Source organism: Hypanus sabinus, chromosome 16 (assembly GCF_030144855.1).
Source record: "Hypanus sabinus isolate sHypSab1 chromosome 16, sHypSab1.hap1, whole genome shotgun sequence".
NCBI classification, from domain to species: Eukaryota; Metazoa; Chordata; class Chondrichthyes; order Myliobatiformes; family Dasyatidae; genus Hypanus; species Hypanus sabinus.
In genome coordinates, this window is record NC_082721.1 from 24,083,146 (window position 1) to 24,107,155 (window position 24,010).

At 42.0% G+C, this 24,010-nt stretch overlaps 1 protein-coding gene across 3 annotated transcripts in view; it reads left to right on the forward strand.

Annotated features, from left to right (window-relative positions):
* The window catches only part of arhgef18b (rho/rac guanine nucleotide exchange factor (GEF) 18b), a 211,033-nt gene extending 192,289 nt beyond the window's left edge, over positions 1-18,744 (forward strand). For all 3 annotated transcript variants that reach the window (XM_059991291.1, XM_059991289.1, XM_059991290.1), the window contains 4 exons: positions 1,308-1,784; positions 9,870-10,263; positions 11,581-11,706; positions 13,729-18,744. In XM_059991291.1, coding sequence (XP_059847274.1) covers positions 1,308-1,784; positions 9,870-10,263; positions 11,581-11,706; positions 13,729-13,880 — 1,149 coding nt within the window. In that variant the 3' untranslated portion in view covers positions 13,881-18,744. The remainder of the gene's footprint in view (positions 1-1,307; positions 1,785-9,869; positions 10,264-11,580; positions 11,707-13,728) is intronic.
* The last annotated feature ends 5,266 nt before the right edge of the window (positions 18,745-24,010 follow it).

The window sequence follows — 24,010 nt, forward strand, 5'->3', positions numbered from 1 at the left end:
GAGCTTCATTGGAGCAATGCTGAAAGAACAGTGTTAGGGATGAGACAAATAATTTAAGTGAAAGGCTGCTGGAATCTCAGTCAAACTTGAAATTGAACACAGAAATTCTGCAAAGTTGTCACCAAATCTGCTTTGGTCTGTCTATTGGAGAGATACATAGACCATATAACATAGAAATTTACAGCACTTTGCAGGCCCTTCGGTCCACAATGTTGTGCCAACCATGTAACCTACTCCAGAAACTGCCTAGAATTTCCCTAGTGCATAGCCCTCTATGTTTCTAAGCTCCATGTACCTATCTAAGAGGCTCTTAAAAGATCCTATTGTATCTACTTCCACCACTGCCGCTGGCAGTGCATTCCACGCACCCACTGTGTGAAAAACTTACCCCTGATATCCCATTGGTACCTATCTCCAAGCACATTACAACTGTGCCCCCTCATATTAGCCATTTCAGCCCTGGGGAAAAAACGCTGGCTATCCATACGATGAATGCCCTTCATCATCTTACACACCTCTGTCAGGTCACCTTTCATCCTCCGTCACTCCGAGGAGAAAAGGCTAAGTTCTCTCAACCTATTCTCATAAGATATCTCCAGTCCAGGCAACATCCTTGTAAATCTTCTCTGCACTCTCTCTATAATATCCACATCCTTCCTGTAGTGAGGTGATCATATCTGAACACAGTACTCCAAGTGGGGCCTGACCAAAGTCTTGTATAGCTTTAACATCACCTCACAGCTCTTGAACTCAAGCCCACGGTTGATGAATGCCAACACACCATACACCTTCTTAACAACACTGTCAACCTGCACAGCAGCTTTGAATGTCCTATATCCCAAGACCCCGGGATCTCTCTGATCCACCACATTACCATTAATATTATATTCCGCCTCTGACCTATCAAAATAAACCACTTCACACCTGTCTGGGTTGAACTCCATCTGCCACTTCTCTGCCCAGTTCTGCAACTTATCGACGTCCAGTTGTAACCTCTGACAACCCTCCAGACTATCCAAAGCACTCCCAGTTTCTGTGTCATCAGATGATAAGTAATGTGTGCTATATTGAAAGTAGCACAAATAATTTACTGCTTAAGCTGGGAAGATATTTTTATGAACTTTGCTATGGGGCAGGTGTGATGCATCATGTCTGGGAAATTAGTAATGGACAAAGCATCTGGAGGGACTGAGCAGATAGTTCAAGTGGAAGATTGATGCTGAATATGAAGAGTAAATGTTACCTCCCTCTCTCAATTACTCCTATGCTCTTTACCCTCATTTCAATGCTCTGATTGTTCCCCTCAGGTTTCGATTGCCCAGCAGGACAGTTATATTGAGATGCTACGTAACATGAGTGCAAGCTGGGAGCGGGACAGACAGTACCGACCTGCACTGAGTTCCTCTCGTGGAAGCCTGCTCCTGGAGCAAGAAAAGCAGCGGAACTTTGAGAAACAGCGTGAAGAGCGAGTGAATGTGCAGAAGCTGCAGAACCAGGTGCGACAGGAGCAGCAGAAGTGGGAACGGGAGCGGGACCGCCAGAAACGGGAGCTGGAACTCAAGGAAGCTCAGCTTCAGGAGCGCGAGAAGGAGTTGCAGAAGAGGACAGAGCAGGTGACTCAGAGCAAGGAGGAACTAGAACGGCATCGGCAGGAGTACCAGCAGGATCTGGAACGGCTCCGAGAGTCCCAGCGGACAGTAGAGAAGGATAGGGAGCGCCTCGAACAGCAGCAGCGCAAGCACCTGAAGCAGAACCCAGCCCTGGTTTCATCTGAAGTTGGACAGGTAAAGGATGGGTTTCATCTGGTGACTGAGTAGCAGCAGTTCTGCATGATTGTTCATTCAACATACTAAGTTCGATGCCCAGTGCTACTCTTGATATAAACCTAGACCGGCATTCCATTCTGATCCTGAGGGCACACTGCATGCACAGTTAGAGAGGATAAAAAATGGTGTGTGAAGTGTACAAATTTGCTTGTTGAATGCTGCAACTGGTTGGTTAATATGCCATTAACCAATCTTTCAAGACTACAGGTGTACGTTTCACACTTTACAGGGTTCACTGTTCATTAAAAACAAAATTCAGGTGCTAACTTTTAAGTTATTAAACTGAGACCCCCTCAAATGCATTTACACTCAACCCCCACTTAACACTGAGGATGCATTCCTCGGAGGTGGAGCGCTATGCAGGGTCATTATAACATTATGTAAGTGGACATGTATGCTGGATACATAGAACAATCAAACCTGAGATATATGGTATTTTATGTAGACAGGCAGTCCTCGGCTTACGTATGAGTTCCATTCCTGAGTCTGTCTTTAAGTCGGATTTGTATGTAAGTTGGAACAGGTACATCCAGTATTAATTAGCGTCAGTCAAACGTTTGTCGTAGTATATAGTATATATTTTACCTTTCTATGCATATAAAACACCTAAGAGACATATGTATTCCAATAATTAAACCACTGCATTGCTTAGTAATAATTGTAGCTTTCATCGGGGCAGCACCTTTCACATGCTCCATTATTCTCACTTTATCCGTTATCCTTTAAAATTGTTCCGATCGTTGACCGACTGTAGCCTAACGCTTTTCCAATGACCAGTGATGTTTCACCTCTTTCCAGACGCTTTATTATTTCCACTTTATTTTCAATCGCGGTCGCTTCCCTTCAATGGAACAGAAACACTGTGGGTGGCGGCTCCCGAGCTTTGCCAGCTCCCAAGGTCCGCTGGGTCCTAAGGACCACCGCATTGAGACAGGCTAAATGGGACGAGTGGGGGCTATGCTGGGTTTGGGTATTTGATTATCCACAATATTCCGCATGGGAATTTAAACTGAAGGTGGCAATGTTTTTTTGTCATTGAGGTCGAGTTGCGAGCTCGACGTCAACCCACCACGGATGGTACGGAGTCACTGGATTGACATTAACCCGGCACGGGAACGGTCTATCACTGGATTGAACTCGGGAAACACTTTTCTCCAGCCTGGCGCTGATCTTGCTGTGCCACCAGCTGACTGGAACGCGGTGGGGGGGGGGGGGGGCAGGTGGGGTCAGGGTGAATCTTACTAAGAAAAATTTAAGCCAAATACAAAGTTAAACACTCAACACAGTGTCAACGGCAACGACTTAAAATGGCAGACAGCGTTCTCCTTCCTCGGTTCGTAAGTACGAGTTGTCCGTAAGTCGGATGTTCGTAACTTGGGGACTACCTGTACACAGTAATTCGTGGAGTAACAAACACCTAAATAGGCCTAACCTGTACATCAGTGGAGCAGCAGCAGCAGAGGGAAGCAGGTGATGGTTGCATCTTAGAGAAGGGACCAGGCTATAGGTCTTCCTCTAATTTTGGCTTCAAGTGGGCATCAAGATTTGACTGCCTTTTCTAAAGTTTCCTCTCATGAAATATTTCTCAGTAGCAGGAAATCATGTTGAAAGCATCTCTCTTGCCTTTCTGCTTTACTCCCAGTCAGGGTCATTACCGATGAACCTGTCCATGATTTGTGTGATTATGGTGATGCTAGTGCTGAGGAATTTTGTGGCGAGGTTTCTTGCTGGTGTCTCCTCTTCTCCGTCCGTGTCCTCAGATTCACCCAGGATACATTCCTCTGCCAATTCTCAAAGCTCTTCGTTATTAATGCTCTCACCATGAGAGTGTAGTAACTCTTCAACATCGCCATCATTTAACATCCTCTAATCCCACTCACTGGCCATAGCTTCTTCCCCACTCTGTTCATGCAGTTTGAAGTTCCTTCATCCTAGGTGATCTGATATTGTCTAAAGCTTTCACAACCTTTGAGTTTTTCCAAAATTGCCTGATGGATTGTTTCTCATAACTTCTGTTTCCTCTACAAGTTGCTTGAGTGTGTGATGAAGATAGTAGGCTTTAAAATTCAGTATTACTCCTTGATCCATTGGTTGGAGTATTGAAGTGGTGCTGGGTGGAAGGTAAACCACTTCCACAGGAATACAAAGCGTGTCAAGATTCTCAGGGTGGCCTGGGGCATTATCAAGCACCAACATTACTTTAGATTCAAAGTCATGCTCCTCACAGTATACTTCACTGCTGGACAAAAATGTGAAACAAGCCAATTTTGGAAAACATCAATCATCACCCAGGCTTTCTTGTTTGATTTCCAAATCACTGGTAGACATGACTTTAAAATGCCTTCCATTGCTCGTAGTGCTTCAGAATGATAGGCAATCATAGGCTTTAATTTAAAATCACCATTAGCATTGCCTCCTAGCAAGAGGTCCTTTGCAGCCTTGAACCCAGATGCATGTTTCTCTTCCTGGGAGATGAAAGTATGAGAAGGTATTCCTTTCCAAAATAGTCCCATTTCATCCACATTAAAGACAAGCTCAGGAGGATAAATGTCCTTTACGATTATGGCCTTCGGTGTCCCAGGAAAATCCTGGGCTGCCTTGCTGTCTGTACTGGCCGCTTTACCAGACAGATATATATGCTATGGAGATTACTGCACTGTTTAATTCTATTAAACTAACCTCTGCTGACTGTGAACATTACCGACGGTGAAATTGATTGAAAATGTTCCTTGCCTTTTCCAGTATTACCAGCTGGCTTTGGGGCATGTTTCATTGCATGTGTCGTTGTGTTTGGTCATCCACCCATATATTTAGTCTATTTTCCATTTTTTTTCAAGCAAATGGCTCCTTGTATGAGTCATCTTCATTGATGATAACTTTGAGGTAGTCGTTGAAGAAACTTTTATCTTGTCTGCAGTTTTTATAATTGTTTGATCATCGATGTAGCCAGTTTCAAAGAGACGCCAACATCTACCTGAGGCTCACCAGCTTCCAAACGCCATATCACTGGCAGTTTCACGTCCATGTTAATGCTTTTCTTAGACATCTTAGCTGTACTACCCTCTCTGGAATTTTCAGGCCTTTTTCCAGATATTATGGGTGAAAAAATGGAATAAATTGTCGAGGGAGCAAGAACGCTTACATGGAGGAGGCAGAATGTGAACTAATACGTGATTGGCACAGAGCATATGTAACGTGCTCTCATTGGCTGATTGAATGTTTAATGGCGGCAGCTCTTGAGAAGATTTAAGTGTTGTTTAGAATGAATTATTGTAGTTTTTTTAAATTACAAGAATTTATAAAGGAGCACCAGAGCTTAGGTAATGATGGGCTTTTATAAAACACTAGTTCAGCTGAAATGTTTTGTTGCCACCCTTTAGGAAAGGTGAAAAAGCTTTAGAAATTGATGAAAAAAGAGATAACGTCCGTCATTCCCAGATTAATTTTAGGAATATGGGTAAACTTGAGTATCTGAGGTTGTTCTTGGAACACAGGATGTTACAAAGGGATGTGAAAGACAAAATCAGGAAGCGTATGTTTGAAATAGATAGAGGATCAGAATTGGATTCATCACTGATATGTATGTTGTGAAATTCGTTGTTTTGTAGCAGTGTATAGTTCAAAGACATGGAATTGCCTTAAATTATAATTTTTTTTAAATTGCAAAAAAAAAGAATAATGAAGTAGATTATTCTCCTGTAAAATGTCTTGATACAATTTTCTTTGTTCCCTCAACAACTGCAAGCATTCCAGGACCTGAGGCAGCAAATCAGCCCCAAACCATGATGCTTCTTCCACCATGCTTCACATTTGGGGTGAGGTTTTGGTGTTGGTGTGCAGTCCCCTTTTTTCTCCAAACATAGTGGTGTACATTTCTGCTAAGAAGTTCAACTTTTGACTTATCTGTCCACAGAACATTTTCCAGAAGTGTTGTGGAACATCCAGGTGGTCTTTGCAAACTTGAGGCATGCGGTGATTTTTTTTTAGAGAGCAGTGGTTTCCTCCATATTTGTCCTTCCATGAACACGTTCTTGTTCAGTGTTTTTTCTTATAGTGGACACGTGAACAGAGACTTTAGCAAGTCAAGAGGTTTCTGCAGGTCTTTTGCTCTTACCCTTGGGTTCTTTTTCACCTCCTTCAGCATTGCAAGTTGTGCTGTTGGTGTGATCTTTGCAGAATGCTCACTCCAAGGGAGAGTAGCAACAGTGCTGAGTTCTCTACATTTGTAAATAATTTCTCTTACTGTGGGCTGATGAAGCACTCAGGACTTTGGAAATGCTTTTGTAGCCTTTTCCAGCCTCACGCATCTCTGCAATTCTTCTTCTAAGGTCCTCGGAAAGTTGTTTCGATCAAGGCATGGTGTACATAAAGAGATCTTTCTTGAGAAGACCAGGCTTTGTCAGTGACCTGACTTGGTGTGTCTTTTTTATAGGACAATCGTCTCTAAAACCCACATCTCCAATCTCATCTCATTGATTGGAACACTGGACTCCAAATAGCTTTTGTGGAAGGCATTACCCCAGGGGTTCGCGTACTTTTTTTAACATTGACTGTGATTGTTTAAATGATGTACTCAGTATTGACAAGAAGAATTGTTTGTTGTTAGTTTAGGTAGATGTGTTTGTCTAATGCTGTGACTCAGATGAAGGTCAAGCCGCATTTTATGAGTGATTAATGCAGAAAACCAGGTAACGGCAAAGGGCTCACAAATTTTTTCTTGCAACTGTAGGATTGCTAAATTCACCTGCTGTCTTGATTGCTGAAGAGGTACAAGCTGAAAGAGTTAACAAAATGTTAGTTTTAGTCTGAAGTATCTAATGTAATTACATTGCTGATACAAAATCTATAAAATTAAGGGTTGTGGATTTACTAATGGCTGAATTTACTACCAAATAAATAACAGAACTGACAGGGCAGAATCAAAATCAGCTTTATTATCACTGACCAATATCGTAAAAATGTTACTCTGCAACGGCAGTACAGTGCAATACATAATAATACTATAAATTACAATAAGAATATGAGTGTTCTCTCTTGTTCACTCCATAATCTGGAGCTTAATGTCATACAATGTAGAACGGGCCATCTGTGTTAAAATAGCCTGGTCAGAACTTCAGTATTGTTGGTTTAATAAAGAAATTAATACATGGGTTGACTTTTGCAGTGTCTCTCAATAGGCAATGGATTTTGAAATTTGCATCAAAATGTCTGAGTTAATGGCAATAGGTCCACCAGAGGGCAGTAGAGTAGCTTTCTGACTAGAATTATTGAAAGCTTCTATTGCAATGAGCCTTTGTTAATTCTACTTGCCTGTTCAGAAAACTGTGCATAACATTAATTAAGATTGTGTAGTCAGTGGAAGAAAGATGACTTGTTAGGAAGATTTACAAAGTAGCAAAGGAAGAATATTTTTGCTTCTGTAAAATATGTTGCAATGTATTTTTCATGTGAGGGGATCTGACCTCGTGTGAGGAAATGGGTTAATCTTTATCCAAGTGCATTATAAGGCCAGTTCCACTCTTTAAAGTTCAAGTTATTTATTTATTGACATACAACGGAATAGACCCTTCTGGCCCTTCAAACCACGCCACCCTGATTTAACCCTAGCCTAATCACAGCACAATATACAATGACCAATTAGCCTACCAACCGGTACTTTGAACTGTGGGAGGAAACTGAAGCACCTGGGGAAAACCCATGCGTTCTCAGGGAGAGTGTACAAACTCGTTACAGATGGTGGCAGGAATTGAACCCAGGTCACTGATACTGTAAAGTGTTGTGCTAGCTGCTACCATGCTGCCTGTCCTACTTAAATTTAATTGTCATTCAACCATACATAAGTACCCATGAATACAGCCAAGTGAAACACCATTGCTCTGGGGGACAAGGTGCAAAACACGGTACCCTCAGTCATAAACAGCACTGGGCACATATAGCTCATGTAAGATAGCAGTAAACATGTACAGTAACACTGAAGAATTCTATAGCCCATGTCCCTGAGTGGCATGTCCTGTAAATCGATGGTGCATGGCTGTTGGTCAGAACAAGCACGTGTGCACACAATCCGACTTCTCTTCCACCAAGCAAACACTGGACAGGAGGGCCAACCTCCAGTCCAGCATGAACGCTGTTCCACACCATCTCCAGCATCTCCCCTCCCGGGCGAGCTCCGGTGATCCTGTAGCATGAAGTTGAAGCCACGCAGCTCCCTTTCTGTGTGTCTCACCAATAAACTAGTGAACTAGACTTGCAGTACTCTACGTTACCAATGTCCAACAGGATCTTGCAACCACAAGAAAAACATCCAAGACAATCACTCTTGAAGCATGAAGCTTTAATTCTGTATAGTTTTATTCGAGCCCTGAAAGATTACACATTTCTCCGTTGAAGTGAATTATCCTTTCAGAAATAGTTCGATTTGGAGAAATACGAGAGATGTTTTTAACTTTGTTCATTCAGTTGAACTTTGCAAACTGGATTTCATTGGGATGAGAGCAGAAGATGGGGCTGGTCTGTCTCAACACCCATGCAACTACGCAACAACATAAAAGTGACTACACCAGTTCCAAAAGAACAACTTACCGCCACCTTAGAGTAGTTATAGTGCACATATCCCATCAATAAATTTGTTCACAAGGTCCTTTCAGAAATAAATGGCGGTCACTTTATTTTAGCTGTTCTGTTTGTAGTATGTGTTTCCTACTTACCAAAAGCATGTTCTAGGTAACAGCAAAGTGCGCCAGGCATTTGTTTATTGAATACAGTTCTGCTTTCCCTCAGAATTAATCACCTTTTGCAAACCTGAACCTCTGTACCTCCCTTGCATCTGGATCTTTAACTACTTCATTGGGAGAAAACCATATGGATCAGTGATAACATCTCGCTATTACACAGATTCACCTCAAAGATTTGTGTCTAAGCACAGTTCAAACACCATCTATAGATTCGCAGATGACACCTCTCAGATCTCAGATGGTGACAAGGAGGCGTACTAGATTGAGATCAGCTGGTTGAGTGGGGCAGCAACAACAGCCTTGCACTTGACGTCAGCAAGATGATGGCACACCAGCAGCTCTTCTTCATTTGGAGTTTAAGGAGACTTGGTACATCACCAAAGACACTAGCAAATTTCTACAGATCATTCTGACTGGTTGCATCACAGCCTGGTGTGGCAGTTCCAGTGTCCAGGATCGTAAGAACCTGTACAGTTATAATCTCAGCCAGCTCCATTGTGGGCACAGCCTTCTTACCGCTGAGGCCATGTCTTAAGAAGGTGACAACATCACTGATCTGGAACATGCCCTCTTCTCACTACTACCGTCATGGGGGAAGTACAGGAGCCTGATGACCCACAATCAAAGATTGAGAAATCTTCACCATCAGAATTTTTAAATGGTCTATAAATACTACCTCCATATTCCTTTTTTTTGTGCTATTTGTTTATTTTGTAATTCTTAGTAATTTTGTCTTTGTACCATACTGCTATCACAAAACAACAAATTTCACGTCATGTAAACTGGTTATAATAAACCTGATTCTGAGCTTCAAAACCAGGTTATGGGGTGCTAGACAGTATAATGTGCAAAGAATTTGAATGGATAGCCTTCTAACTCTTAAGCCAGAATGTTACCCAAGGTTCAAACATAAATGTTGCTCAGTATACTGATGTACCTTGCAGGTATGTTTACATATCTGTAGGAGTAATATCAGACATTGCAGGCTATCCCCAGCACATCCTTGGGTGTGTAATGCAAACAGTGCATTTCACTGTATGTTTTGACGCACGTGTGATAAATTGATCTGAATCTGAGTCATTAAATGGGATATGGCATGAAAAGAAGGATGTGGTGAAAGATTAGGTGTGATTTTTATTGAATATGGAACAGCCTGGAGGTGCTAGTATAGACTATTCCTGTACTCGATACATGCTTGCGATGTTGCAGATGTTGTGTATGTCTCTAGAAGATGAGGCTACTTTGTTCTTCCAGGTAGGCTGTTGATATCTAGCACGCTGAAGACTCATAATTTATTGTTGAATCTCAGATTTCAGGCTTACCTCTTGATGGAGACCGGATGGAAGTATGTCTCATACCTCCAGGTGAGGCAGGATTGACCCTGCATGGCTTGAAGGACCTTGGGCAGCCATGCACATTGATGGAACATTCTGAGCGACCTGGTGAAATCCAGCTTCAAAGGGAGAACAGCACAGCCTCAGTGTTTGCACGTAACCCTGAGATTCGACAATCCCTTGTTTCAAAGCCCAATGTGCCCATTCATCTCGTCAGCACCACTAACGAAAGCTTGAAACACACTGGAGTGCAGCAGAAAATCCCCACAAAACTCGCCACCTTAAAAGGAGGGAAAGAGAAGGGTGGAAAGGGCAAGGACCGACAATCAATCATTGTCATGTCCCCTTCATTAGTGCCATCTACATCAGGTACACATCCGTAGTTATTTCACTTAACCATTCCTCAGTGCAAGTTTGTAAATGCTGAGATTCAATTCAAGACTAGTTGACTTTGAGATATTGAATGTTAGTATTACGTGTTAATATTTGAAATGAATTCTGAAGTTTTTGGGGCAGCAAATGGTCATTTTTTTTCCACCAGAGCTCAATTTATTTGTTGAGATACAGCATGGAATAGGCCCTTGCAGTCCTTTGAGCCATGCCACCAACCAATCCCCCAATTTTCTCCTAGCCTAATCACAGGACAACTTACAATGACCAATTAACCTACCAACCAGCTACCTTTTCTCTCCCACTGAAGCCCAACTTTTTATTGCCCTAATTGCCACTAAAATCAAGAACCTACGTGCCTTTTGAAATATTTCCTCATATCCTGCTTGAGTCTCATTTATTTTTTTTTATTTATTGAGATACAGCACGGAATAGGCCCTTCTGGCCCACCGAACCACACCGCCCAGCAATCCCCCAGTTTAGCCCAAGCCTAATCACAGGACAATTTACAATGATCAATTAACCTACTAACCAATATGTCTTTAGTCTGTAGAAAGAAACTGGAACACCCAGAGGAAACCCATGCAGTCACAGGGAGAAAGTACAAACTCTTTACAGGCAATGGTGGAAATTTAACCCGGGTCACCTATAGTGTCCTAACAACTACACCACCGTGCCACCCCGTAATTCAGCATGTTATCTTTCAGCTTCTCAATTTGTAGCCTGAATTTGACAATTGTTCAGTTCTCTCTCGCTCTCTTACTCTCTCTCCCCCTCCCTCTATCCCTCTCTCCCCAAACGATCCCATCTTGTTTCTCAATGATACATCAGCATGATCTATTTAATGCCCTCTCACCAACTCTTGACCTTGAATCCCCTTGTCAACTCCAACTCTTGTCAAATCTCCCATTACGTGAATAGAATATGATTTTATTCCTTTTTAAATCGGACTAATTTCTCCAACTTTATATCTAGCCCTAACCTCCCATGCCTTTTGACCCATCAGATTTCCCCAAAGGACAAAAGAGTGTTGTTTTCTTTTAACTACAATACCTTCTGAAAGCCAGTCATCCGACAGAAGTTGGGAGCAGGAAACTTGGCTCTTTATTCTTAAGAGCCTGGGGCATAGAAGGCCAGCGGTGGCTGTGAAGGCAAACAGTGGCCCATTGTTGCCTCAAATCCATCCTCCAGCTCAAGGCACCCTTTCAATGATCCAGAAACGTGCATTTCCTTGTTTATTCTTGCAACTTGTCCATTATGCATCGATTGAATAAATAATGCTCCCTTTCTTTCAAGGATCAGTTACTGCAGACTTCAGACAAAGCAATCCAACAAGCATTTTCGCAAAAGACAATGCAGTACTGAGAGGCAGGAGGTCTTCAAGCCCTGTGATATCAAGCAGCCAAAGTCTCCCTCATCAAGGTGAGGATTGAAGTATGGTGGAGGAGCATTGCCTTATATTCTGTCTGGGTAGCCTCTAACTTGATGGCATGAATATCGATTTCTCCTTCTAGTAAATAAAAATTTCCCTTCCCTTCTCCTCCTGTTCTACTCCCCATCTGGCCACTTACCTCTTCTCACCTGCCTATCACATCCCCCTGGATCCTCTCCTCCTTTCCTTTCTCCCATGGTCCACTCTCCTGTCCTATCACATTCCTTCCTCTCCACCCCTTTACCTTTCCTAACCACTGGGCAACCTAACCCTTTCTAGCTATCTCCCTTCTTCTCCTCCGCCGGCCCCCACCCCCCCCCAGCTTTTTACTCTGGCGTCATCCTCCTTCCATTCCAGTCCTGAAGAAAGGTCTCGGCCCAAAACATTGACGGTTTATTCATTCCCATAGATTCTGCCTGACCTGCTGAGTTCCTTCATTATTTTGTGTATGTTGCTTTGGATTTCCAGCATCTGCAGAATTTCTCGTGTTTAACTTTGAAACCGGCCATGAAACCCTATCAATTTGTGTTCATGTTCAGCGTACCTACCTGATTCGAGAACCAGATAATGTTTTCACCAGCATGAAAATAATTGAAACTAACCAACTGTTTGGCTCAACCAATCCATATTAGTTGTTATCCAACATGCAAGGAAAAGCCCATGTTTGTCCCCAAGGTTTTATTTTCTTCTCAGCCCATTTTTATCTTTTATTAACTTTTCCTTGGTTGCTCCATAGTGTATCCTAAAGGTTCTCACCCTCTGATGACTTAACAGGAGGGAAAAAAACAACTTAAGTGATCTCGATATTTTACATTTAATCTTGCAGTCTATCATTCTCAGTCCAAGGTATCGGTTTCCATTATTCTGTTGTAGCTTTTCATTATTTTAATTATACCTGTTAAATTTTCCAGTAGTGGTTATAACAAAAACGGCTTTTATTGTCAAAGAAAGAAGTGTATTTCACCTTCCTTTCAGAATATCCCAAAGAGTGTTGCAGCAGCCAATCAAGTGAAGTTTTTCCACATGGTCGTGTACCTTTTCATAAAGTTGTCCTTTAGTAAGTTCACATTGTAGCAATGTCCACACAGAGTTTTAAGGTCCTTGTCCTATTTCGTGTCCCTTCGTGCTTCACGTGATCTAATCGGACCAATCAGAATGCTTCACGTTCTCCAACCTGACATCAGGGTGAATTCTCTTTCCTTCCTAATCTGCTGTTCAATCATTTTTCCATCTCTCTTTTTGCACTTTTTTTGTTACATATTATAATTGTTTTTACTATGTATTGAAATGTACTGCCGCAAAACAACAAATTTCACGACATATGCTGGTGATTTTAAGCCTGATTCTGAACTATTCACTACGTCTGCACACTGCAGTTCCCTCTGGAAACCTTTTGAAACGACACTTCCAGACGTTTCGGCAATGTTTGCTTTTTATAACTATGTCTTCAGTTATTGCTCCTTAATTTGGAAGTTGGTGCTGGTATTTCACATTTTTTTGTAAAACTAGTAGGGGGGGTGGGGCATAGATTTAAATACCATACTTTGACAGAAATGTTAAAAGCTACACCACCATTTGAAGAGCTCTACCACTGACCCAACTCCCTTAGCCAGCATCAGCAAAAGCACTTGACCATATTACTATTACTGGGTGTGTGTGTGGAAAGGTCTTGTGTCCTAGTAATAATCATAGGGATTTAATATAGAATCTTTTTTAACTTGGATTGGTTGGTTCAGCATTGGCTTGAGAATTGTGGGCTGTTGCAGAATGTTTGTTCTGCATTTAATATTTCTCCAGTCTTGAATCTCATGGTTGCTTTTCTTGGACAAGAACCGAAATAATGAACTATCTCAAGGATATCATAAGAGCAATGGATAGTTCCAGGATCAGTCTGAGTCATTTCAATGATATTTTGTATCTCTGTTTTAAGGAAAAATAATGCAGCAAGTTACTACTGGCACCACTGCCTAGAAGCTACTTGCTCTAACTGGTGTTTTTCCTTGCTATCCCAGAACCTGTGGTTCCAATGGACATACAGCTTGAGCCACAGTCAAACACAATGCCAAGTGGAAGATCTCAGCTCCAGAGTGCACCCATTGCCACGGCGACCAAGCAGCCGCCCAGCGGACAGGACGAATCTGGCAACAAGATCATTTTCTTCTGAATCACAAGGGACATAAACAAAAGAGATCACAGCCACTGGATAGCCTGCAGAACCCAGGAAAATCCCAAAATAACTTTGGGGGTGAAGGGTGGGAAGGGACGGAACGGAGGGGTGTCAGTACTGATCACAGGGACAGCTACTGCTTGAAACGTGTCGATGTCCCAGGCTAGTGCTTCTGAATCGAGATGGTGCTGGAAACCTGACTGCATTGTGATTACCAGCAGCAGGTCTGTATGTTTGGAAAGGGTGACCAATTTTAAAACCTGCTTTTGATATTTTATGCATGGCTTTCCACTCATTATCAGGAGATATAATTGAATCAAGAATTTTAACCAGGAAAATGCTGTTTAGAACTCTTAAGCCACCCTCCCTGTGCGTTAAGTGTCTTTGTGTTGGACACAGTGGTTATGTGATAAGAGTGGTTTGGGAATGCAAACATTCACCGACTGAGACAGCAGCTTGAACTGTTAAACCTCCACCCCTCCTGGGAATGATACAGAGGGAGCAACGTCGGCAATGGTCTAGTGAAATTTCCTTATGCCGGGAATCAGGAACGTCACCTTGACATTTATACTTTTTAATGAATCTGTGATTTCCTTGAAAGTTTTAAAATACACTCTAATGAAATGAGTATCCAGCCAATTTTAGTCATTGTTTCACAGTCTAAGCAAAATGCAATAGGGAATGTGAAAGGTTTGGATTGGAATGCTTTCCTTTGATGGGCATCCCCAAGTATTGTCTGGTAATTAATACAATTATTTTGTAATTATCTTTCTGTTGCAGTATTGCATTATTAATTGGTGATGTTTTGGGGTAAGAACTTGAATACAGATCCACTTTTATATGGGGTGCAGTTGCAAGCTAAAGTTAGTGATTGGCTGTGGTTTTGCCCTGGACCAAAGAGAAAGAGACCAGTTGGAGGTAATATTCCTCTATCTGGGGTGAGAAGGCCATCTGTAGTCTGGGTCACACATGGACTGACTGTGTTAAACATGGATTTCTGTACATTGCAATTTTGCCAAAACACCCACATTGTTCAAGGTATGTGAATGGCTTCTCTGGCAAATGTTTAAGCTTCTTTCAAGCCACTTTTTGTTAGCGCCATTCTTGAATTCCGTGGAAACTGGATACTGTGGACCCTGGCCAGCAGACCAGCTCCTGTTGAACCTTTGAATGAGCAGACTATGGCCAGCTGCGACTGCACCACCCTGCTTTTCACTTGAGATGGAGGTGGGGTGGAGAAAGTAATAGGTGCTGTCAAAAGTAGGAGAGCACATGTCAGTCCCGTGTATCTCAGAGCTCTAGCTTTTGATGAAGTGGTCACATCCAGGTCTTAAGTTTATTATGGGTACTAACAAGCATTCATTATCAATTAGACACGAATCTCTTAATGACTGAAGTAGTTGGAAAAATAAAGTGCAAAGCAAAAATAATTGGAAGAAGTGCACCTACTGGTTTAGATGACCAAATTAGCCCCTTGTTTTTTTAGGTGTTGAAGCTCATTGCTGTTTAGGTTTGGGTATTTCAAAGTTAATAGATTAGCTGTAACTAATTTCACCCACCAAAGATTTCCACCATAGTTCTGGTAGCCACCATTCCTGGCATGTATCTGAGTTGTGAAAAAGTGTCAGCAGCTTTCCTGATGGCATTCTCATTGTGTCAGCATCGGTTATTCCACTTCTGAGACAATCCTGACCTTGGTCTGATGTCTACATTCTTACATTGTGCAACAGGACACAGGATAGCAGGGTGTAATTTACGTTGAAGGTAATTATTGTGTTCTCCCTGGCTGAGTGAGACTGGTTTATGGCACAGACCTACAGATCTTGGTTTGGCCCTACTGCCATTTAAATTTACCATTTGTTTGCACTCAGGTCGACTTGGGGAGAAAGCCCGGCTCAGTTTAACGTGGTGAGAGAATGTCTGTTTTATCTGAGTGTCAATTGATGAATGCAGAACAGTTTGAAATCAAAACCAAACTGGCAGGAGATATGCTATCATGTGCTCATGGGCTGTGTATCTCGTATAAATGCCCATACAGTACATCTTTAATTCGTTTGCACATAATATTAACTTTTATTTCAGGGAACAGGCACACTCTGTCTTTAGATTGCTCTCAGCCAGTACTTCCTCACATGTCTGATCATTACACTTTCATTAGATGCCTTAACATCAGCCCACACACCTAAGGGGACTGGGGGATCATTCCTCTGGGAGAATAGTATTTGCTTGAAGGTACACTCTTAATGTACTGTTGGCATCTTGTCTTGTGTTTCAAATACATTTGTGTTACACCGTGACAATGAGCATTGGCTTTCTCTTTATTTCTGGCTTTAAATCTCCACATTGTAAGAAAGGAGATGGTTGTGCTGGCACCCAGGGTGGATCAAGTCTGCTTGATAACCAGCTTGGTTACGATCTTGCAGAGGATGCACAGTTGAACAGGAAGTGTCAGTTTTGACAGAATAAGCCCCTACTTCTGATCTGAGTATGTATGCACATCCCTTTGTTGAAGGTTACTCAATAGTATTTGGTGGTTGCAGGTTAAACCAAATTTCACCCTCATCCAATTCGACACTCAGCTGATCCAGTTACCAGTAAACAATCATAATTGGAGAATAGTTTGAGAACACCCTACTCTGTTTTTGAATTATTGCATTCTATTTGTGGGGAAAATACATATTTTTGGCAAGTTAAAGAATCTTGAAGGTATTGAAAGCATTAACCACTAAAATATCTTACACTTGTAATTTTTGAGCAGGTTTTTCACCAATTTGCACTTAAGGACCTTTTTTCATTTGTTAATAGTTGGTTATTCTGTAAAATGTTTTAGCAGTTGATTTTAAAAGTCATAGAGCACTTTAACGCACTCTGTAATTAAAGAGTTACTGTATTTCAGTCTAAAATGGCAATCAGAGACCTAATAGAAGATCACAAACATTCCACTGATAGGTGTTATCATTTGACTACTGCCTGGTCACATGACTTCCCTTGGTCATGTGATAGGGTAATACATGAATGGAGTCCGTATCCTTTAATAGGGCTGCAATATTCTTGATCTTGCTTGAGGCCAAGGGTTTGCCCCTTTAAGTCTTCGGCCAGTAGGGAACTGAGTCTCTCCATACCAGTTGACATGGGGCAGAATGTGAGAGGTTTGAGCCTGGGGGGCACTTAGATGCAGCAAACCTCCCCAATGCCTCTTGATGTGTTTCTCTTTGTACTCTCCTGATTGTGTCTTAATCTGTTACCATGTTTTAAGTCCATTGAACGAGGTGACATGGCAACTGGTGTTCCAGTATTTAATTATGTCCTTAAAAGTGTCATAGATACCCATGTGTCAGACAATGATGCTGTTTTTGAAATCACGTTTTCTCAGTCTACTGTTTGCAATTCTAAGTTTGATAATTTTTTGGAACTAGAGAGGAACACAATGCCCTCGGAAGATGATGACTCTTCACCCCTCTTCTAGCACTGCCAGTACCTCAACTCGTGTGTGACTGCATGCTGAAGTTCAAACCTAGCTTTGCTTGTAAACTTCCCAGTATTTTTTGAAGGTAGTTAATTTGTCAAAAAGCACCTTGGTCTCTCAAAGTAAAAGGCTGTTGCTAGCAAAAGATGTAACAAAAAGTAGTCCAGTTTATCCCTTCCATTCATGTCTCAAAATCAAGGTCATTCTTAAAAAGAGTGACATAAATCGAGTACTACCACTATCAATTATGCATCAACCTTTTATCTGTCATCCGTGGAGTTACTTCAGTGTTCCAGCTCTAATGAAAAATCTGCCGGAGGTTACCACTCCTGCCATAATCTGTTGAACAATAGGGAAGAGCAAGATTCAGGCCCTAGTACCAATCTAACACTCAAGTCCAGCCTTGCTTGCAAATCAGATAGGGTGCCAGGGTTCTGCCTGTTCCTGTGGAACAGTTCAGGATGCATGAAGAGAGAACAAGAATATGAAGGTAACCAGTGTTACCGGGGCTAAAGAATGGAGTGCAATAACATTTGCAGTGAATTACTAGGATTATGCAGAATGAGTTAAGGTGCCATAAACCCGTTCAGTATTTAACATAATTCAAGATTAATTAGAGGGACTGCACTTTCACTTCAGACCATCACCATGCGTCATTTTTCTGTCTAAATTTCACAAAAATGTTACTGAATGGAACCTGGAGTTTAATCCATAAGTTTGCTGTGATAGTGTTGCTGCATTGGGCTTGCTACAGGGGGATAAACATCAGCAACTGTGAATCACTTGAGAGTGGACTGAACTGATGTCTCCACAGCCAGTTGAATTTCCCCTGAAACTCTGTCTTTCGCCATTTGGGGATAAACTACTTGGTGGAGTTACAAATGGTTATTCATTTGTGACATAGTTTGTGCCTTCAGGAGACTTTCCAAGAAAACTAAAGAGAATGAGGGGTGGGGGTAGATTTGTCAATAGAGTGGAATCGGTGTTCCTGCCAATCCTCCAGATAAAATGTACATTTAGTGACTCAGGTCCCAGACTGCTGTTTATAATGTAAAGTTATATGATTGTTTAGACTATAGCATATAATGAAAAGGGTGGAGAGATTTTGATCATATATCATATTAGGATGTATAGTCTGTATATAGTTCAGAACTGTCTTGTTAACCTACTGCCAGTAATGGTGAAGCAGGATCTTGTAGTTTTGTTACATGTTGTAAAATTTAAAGAAATTATATTCTGTCAAATTGTCACCTGTTTTCTTCAATGAAGTGTAAACAAGATTGTAGCATGTTCAGCAATTTGTTTTTATGATGGAATATTATTCTAATTGCCACAGTAAAATGAAGAGCTGTGTAGAATTAATCTGATTCAGCAATAAAGAAAGCAATGTTTCTATTTTGTGATGACTCTGTGAGCTCAATGGATTGGGTTGGGACTGTTTCTCATGTGGAAAATCAGTACCAAATATTGGCAACATCACCACAGTTACAACATACACTCAGGAGTGGAACCCGGTGTGGTCAATCTGCTGTAAGACATCCACTTCAAGGTTTGACATGTTGTGCAATCAGAGATGGTTTTCTACACACCACTGTTGTAGTTTGTGGTTGCTTGAGTTATTGTTGCCTTTCTGTCAGCTTGAACCAGTCGGGCCGTTATCCTGTTGCCTCATATTTCATGCACAGAACAGCCACTCATTGGATTTTTTTTTTTTTTGCTTGTTTTACGCATCATTCTAAAGACTGCATGATTATCTCCGGAGATCAGCAATTTCTGAGATTTTCTAGCCACCCCATCTAGCACCAATAATCATTCCACAGTCAGTCTTATTTAGAACACATTTCTTCCCTTTTCTAATATTTGGTCTGAACTTCAACTCACCCTCTTGACCATGTCTGCATGCTTTTATGCATTGGGTTGCTGCCACATGATTGGCTGATTAGATACTTGCATTCATGAGCAGGTATACCTAATGGCCACTTAATGTACAGCATTAATAAATCACATGACTCTAAATGTTGAAGAGGTGAAAGGAAGATGAGCCGGAGTACACAAACGATGGGAAAAGATTTATTTAATTCTGACTTAACACACTGAACGGAAGGGCATAGTGGGGGAATTATTTGGAGCTCTAAGTTTAGGGTTGCATGCCAATAATTGGGGGGAAAAGGTATCCAGGGAGTAGGAAGGAAGCTTGCTGCTGAATAAATGCATTCTGTAATTCAAATCTTAGCGAGAAATGGGATTGAGTTCAGAGTTGCTGAGATGATGGAAGCAATTCATTAGAGACATTTGGATTTCTGGCCTGCTTTAGATTCTGAACCTGGTTTATGCAAGTGAATTAATAGTGTATCAAAATAATGGTTATGGGTAAGAGTCATTCAGCTTATTAAATAAATACATCACTATCAGCTGACCAAACTATTCATTCAGTCAACATACAACTGTACAAAATACCTCCCTTGGATAAATTTCCCAGACTTTAAATGTCAATCATGTGAGAAATGCGTATAAGCCTTGATTCAACAATTCATCTGAAAAGTGGGGCAGTAATTTGTGAAACTCCTGTCTGATAGCTCGTTAGGAGGGAATAATCTGTGTATACAAGGGTAAATCACACATACTTTCTCCTTTTCATTCAGTAGTCCCAACTGGCAAACTCACTTATTGTTTAACTATTGTACTGTATATCCAAAAGAATAGCTTCATCCTGTAGATGGAAACTCCTATGTTCACAAGTACAAAGCTGTGTTACATCTTGGGAAATGTGTACCCGTATGTGTTGTTTCAGAAGCTGGTCCCATATTGCCATATAAAGTTTTATTTTACACTCAGTGGCTACTTTGTGAAGTACTTCTGTATACCTACTCATCAATGTAAATACCTAATCAGCCAATCATGTGGCAGCAACTCAATGCATAAAAGCATGCAGACGTGGTCACAAGGTCATTCAGGCCAAGAATCAGACTGGGAAAGATGTGATGGACTGTGGAATGATGGTTGGTGTCAACCTTACTAGCTTGAGTTTTTAGAAAACTGCTGAACTCCTGGGATTTTCACATGCAACAGTTTCTAGAGTTTTACAGAGAATAGTGCAAAAAAACAGAAAACGTTCAGGGAGCAGCAGTTCTGTAGGCCAATATGCCTTGTTAATGGAGGGGTCAGAGGAGACTGGCCAGACTGGTTGAAGTTACAGTAACTCAAGTAACCATGTTTTAGAGCAGTGGTGTGCAGAAGAGCATCTCTAAATGCACAACGCATCAAACCTTGAAGTGGATGGGCTACTGCGGCAGCAGACCGTGGACAGTCAGTGGTCACTTTATTAGGTACAGGAGGAAAAGAGGCCACTGAGTGTAATGCTTTGGGAATGACATGGAAAAAATGTGTGTAATAAAACTTGGTATATGCAGTGGTAAATGAGCATGTCTTCAACCTCAGGCCTCATTATTGGATATTATCTAAAATGGAGGCCGGGTAAAGTAAGGACTACACGTTTAGGCCTTTTCCCCATTGATGGGTTAGCTAGGACCCTCGGAGTGGATCTGCATTCTATGTTTTGGGAGACCACACTATCTAAAATTTTCTGGGAAGGGGGTTAGCTGAGATTGGTCATTACTTCATTGCAGTGTGAAGGCTGTAACTGGGTTTAAATTACCTCCTGTGTTCTTGCCCCATGGCAATGAGACAAAATTGTTCCAATATGATTTGGCCTGAATCAGGGCAAAAATACACAAGCGGCGATAATTTGTTGACACGGACGCTGGGACTCAGTACTGGGATGGAAGGTCTACTTTGAAACGTGACGCCTGCACAGGACTGGTCAGTCTGACTCCAGTTCCTAATGACCTGATTTGGCTTTAACTTACGATAATGTGGTAGTGCTACTTTAGAACCCTCTCAAAATGCTAAAGGGACTCAGTAAGCCTAGCAGCATCAATGGGGTGGGGGGGCTGTAGATCTTGCCTGGCTTGTGTGTTGCCCCATTTTTCCTGCCAATGCAGAATCTCTCATGTTTATAATTTGCTCCTAAGGTGTTCTTTATTAGCAAGGAAGTAGGGATTTTTTTTGCATTAATGGTGATACCAGCATTTATTGGCCATTCCTAGTTGAACTCGTCTTTGTGGAGGTAAGTTGCTGGTCATCGGGGAGGATCAAACCACTGCAAGACATGGTGGTAACCCCGCTGAGCCTTTCTGGCCAGTTGTGGTCGCAGGTTTGGAAGCTGCTGCCAGATTAACTTGGAGGAGTATCGACAACATGTTTTGTAGGTGGCACAGTGCAGCTGCAATGGGCTGGTGATGGTTGGGACGTCAATCAAAAAGGTTTCTTTAACCGTAGGGTAATAGATCTGCAACTGCTCAGTCCTGACATGGGGGTGTTCAGTGGGGATTTGTCCCCTCCCCCAGTGCACAAATCATTATTTTGGTCTGCACAGCAATGCTCTCTGTGTGGGGGAAAGATCAAGTCCTTTTCTAAAATTTAATGGTTGTAACTCAAATGAGCAGGTCCAGGAGCTTGTGCTGGCTTGTCCTCATTTATTGTATGAAAGCGGTTCACAGGGAACAAAGAAGTACAGAATGTATAATGTGACGGGCGTTTCATGCTCAGGGCTAAAAAAAATATTTGGATTTGAGTCTCGTTCAACCAGTTCGTCCTTGGCTCTTGCAATTAAGCACAGGTTGAGTGATAGGAGTTCAGATAAAGAAGCAGGACCGTGGGAGCAGAAGTTGGAACTGATTATGTCATATATTCATTCTCAAGAACTGAAAAGGAGCAGTTTTTATAAATTGCAATTGTTCAGAACTGTTTGCACAACTGCTCCCAAAGCATCCCTCATCTGTGAGATTAAATCTGAATCTGTTTGGTTTGAATGGGTTCCATTATTAAAGCTTTGCTCACCTCAGAGGCCGGTGCTCCCTACGTTTGCTCTGGGAACGATTGCAATCAGTCCCTTGCTGGAGGGTTGTTCTCAACAAAGAGCTGATTCTGCACAGTGGCTGGGCCTCGCCGAGCAACACTCTGGCCTCTAGGGCAAAAGGCTGATGACTCGGCAAAACCTAGAGCTTTCAGTCCAGCTGAGGGAGTCCACTCCTTAAACATCACCGCAAACATTCAGATTTTCCACCACCAGCCCATTGCAGCTAATGTTATCCCACTTTTTAAGAAAGGAGGGAGAGAGAAAACAGGGAATTATAGACGCTGCATCTCCCTATAGATGCTGCCTAGCCTGCTGTGTTCTACCAGCATTTTGTGTGTGTGTTGTTGTTTGAATTATAGACCAATTAGCCTGACATCAGTGGTGGGGAAGATGCTGCAGTCAATTATAAAAGATGAAATAGCGGCACATTTGGACAGCAGTAACAGGATCGGTCCGGGTCAGCATGGACTTACGAAGGAGAAATCATGCTTGACTAATCTTCTGGAATTTTTTGAGGATGTAACCATGAAAATGGACAAGGGAGAGCCAGTGGATGTAGTGTACCTGGACTTTCAGAAAGCCTTTGATAAGGTCCCACATAGCAGATTAGTGGGCAAATGGAGACAGGAAACAAAGAATGGAGATTAACGGGTCCTTTTCAGAATGGCAGGCAGTAGTGGGTACTGCAAGGCTCGGTGCTGGGACTGCAGCTATTTACAATATACATTACTGATTTAGATGAAGGGATTAAAAGTAATATTAGCAAATTTGCAGATGACACAAAGCTGGGTGGCAGTGTGAAATATGAAGAGGATGTTAGGAGAATGCAGGGTGACTTGGACAGGTTGGGTCAGTGGGCAGATGAAGTTTAATGTGGATAAATGTGAGGTTATCCACTTTGGTGGCAAGAACAGGAAGGCAGATTACTATCTGAATGGTATCAAATTAGGAAAAGGAGAAGTACAACGAGATCTTGTTCTTGTACATCATGTTCTTGTACATGTTCTTGTACATCAGTCACTGAAAGTAAGCATGCAGGTATAGCAGGCAGTGAAGAAAGCTAATGGCATGTTAGCCTTCATAACAAGGGGAGTTGAGTATAGGAGCAAAGAGTTCCTTCTGCAATTGTACAGGGGCCCTGATGAGACCACACCTGGAGTATTGTATTCAGTTTTGGTCTCCAAATTTGAGGAAGGACATTCTTGCTATTGAAGGAGTGTAGCATAGATTCATGAGGTTAATTCCCAGGATGGCAGGACTGTCATATATTGAAAGATTGGAGTGACTGGGTTTGTATGCACTGGAATTTAGAAGGATGAGAAGGGATCTGATTGAAACATATAAGATTATTAAGGGATTGGACATGCTAGAGGCAGGAGACGTGTTCCCGATATTGGGGGAGCCCAGAACCAGAGGCCACAATTTAAGAATAAGGGGTAGGCCATTTAAAATGGAGTTGAGGAAAAACTTTTTCACCCAGAGAGTTGTGGATCTGTGGAATGCTCTGCCCCAGAAGACAGTGGAGGCCAATTCTCTGGATGCTTTCAAGAAAGAGTCAAATAGAGTTCTTAAAGATAGCGGAGTCAAGGGATATGGGCAGAAGGCAGGAACGGGGTACTGATTGTGGATGATCAGCCATGATCAGATTGAATGGCGGTGCAGACCCAAAGGGCCGAATGGCCTACTCCTGCACTTATTGCCTATTGTCTCTTGAGGAGGAGGTTGAATTTTATGCCTCATGTA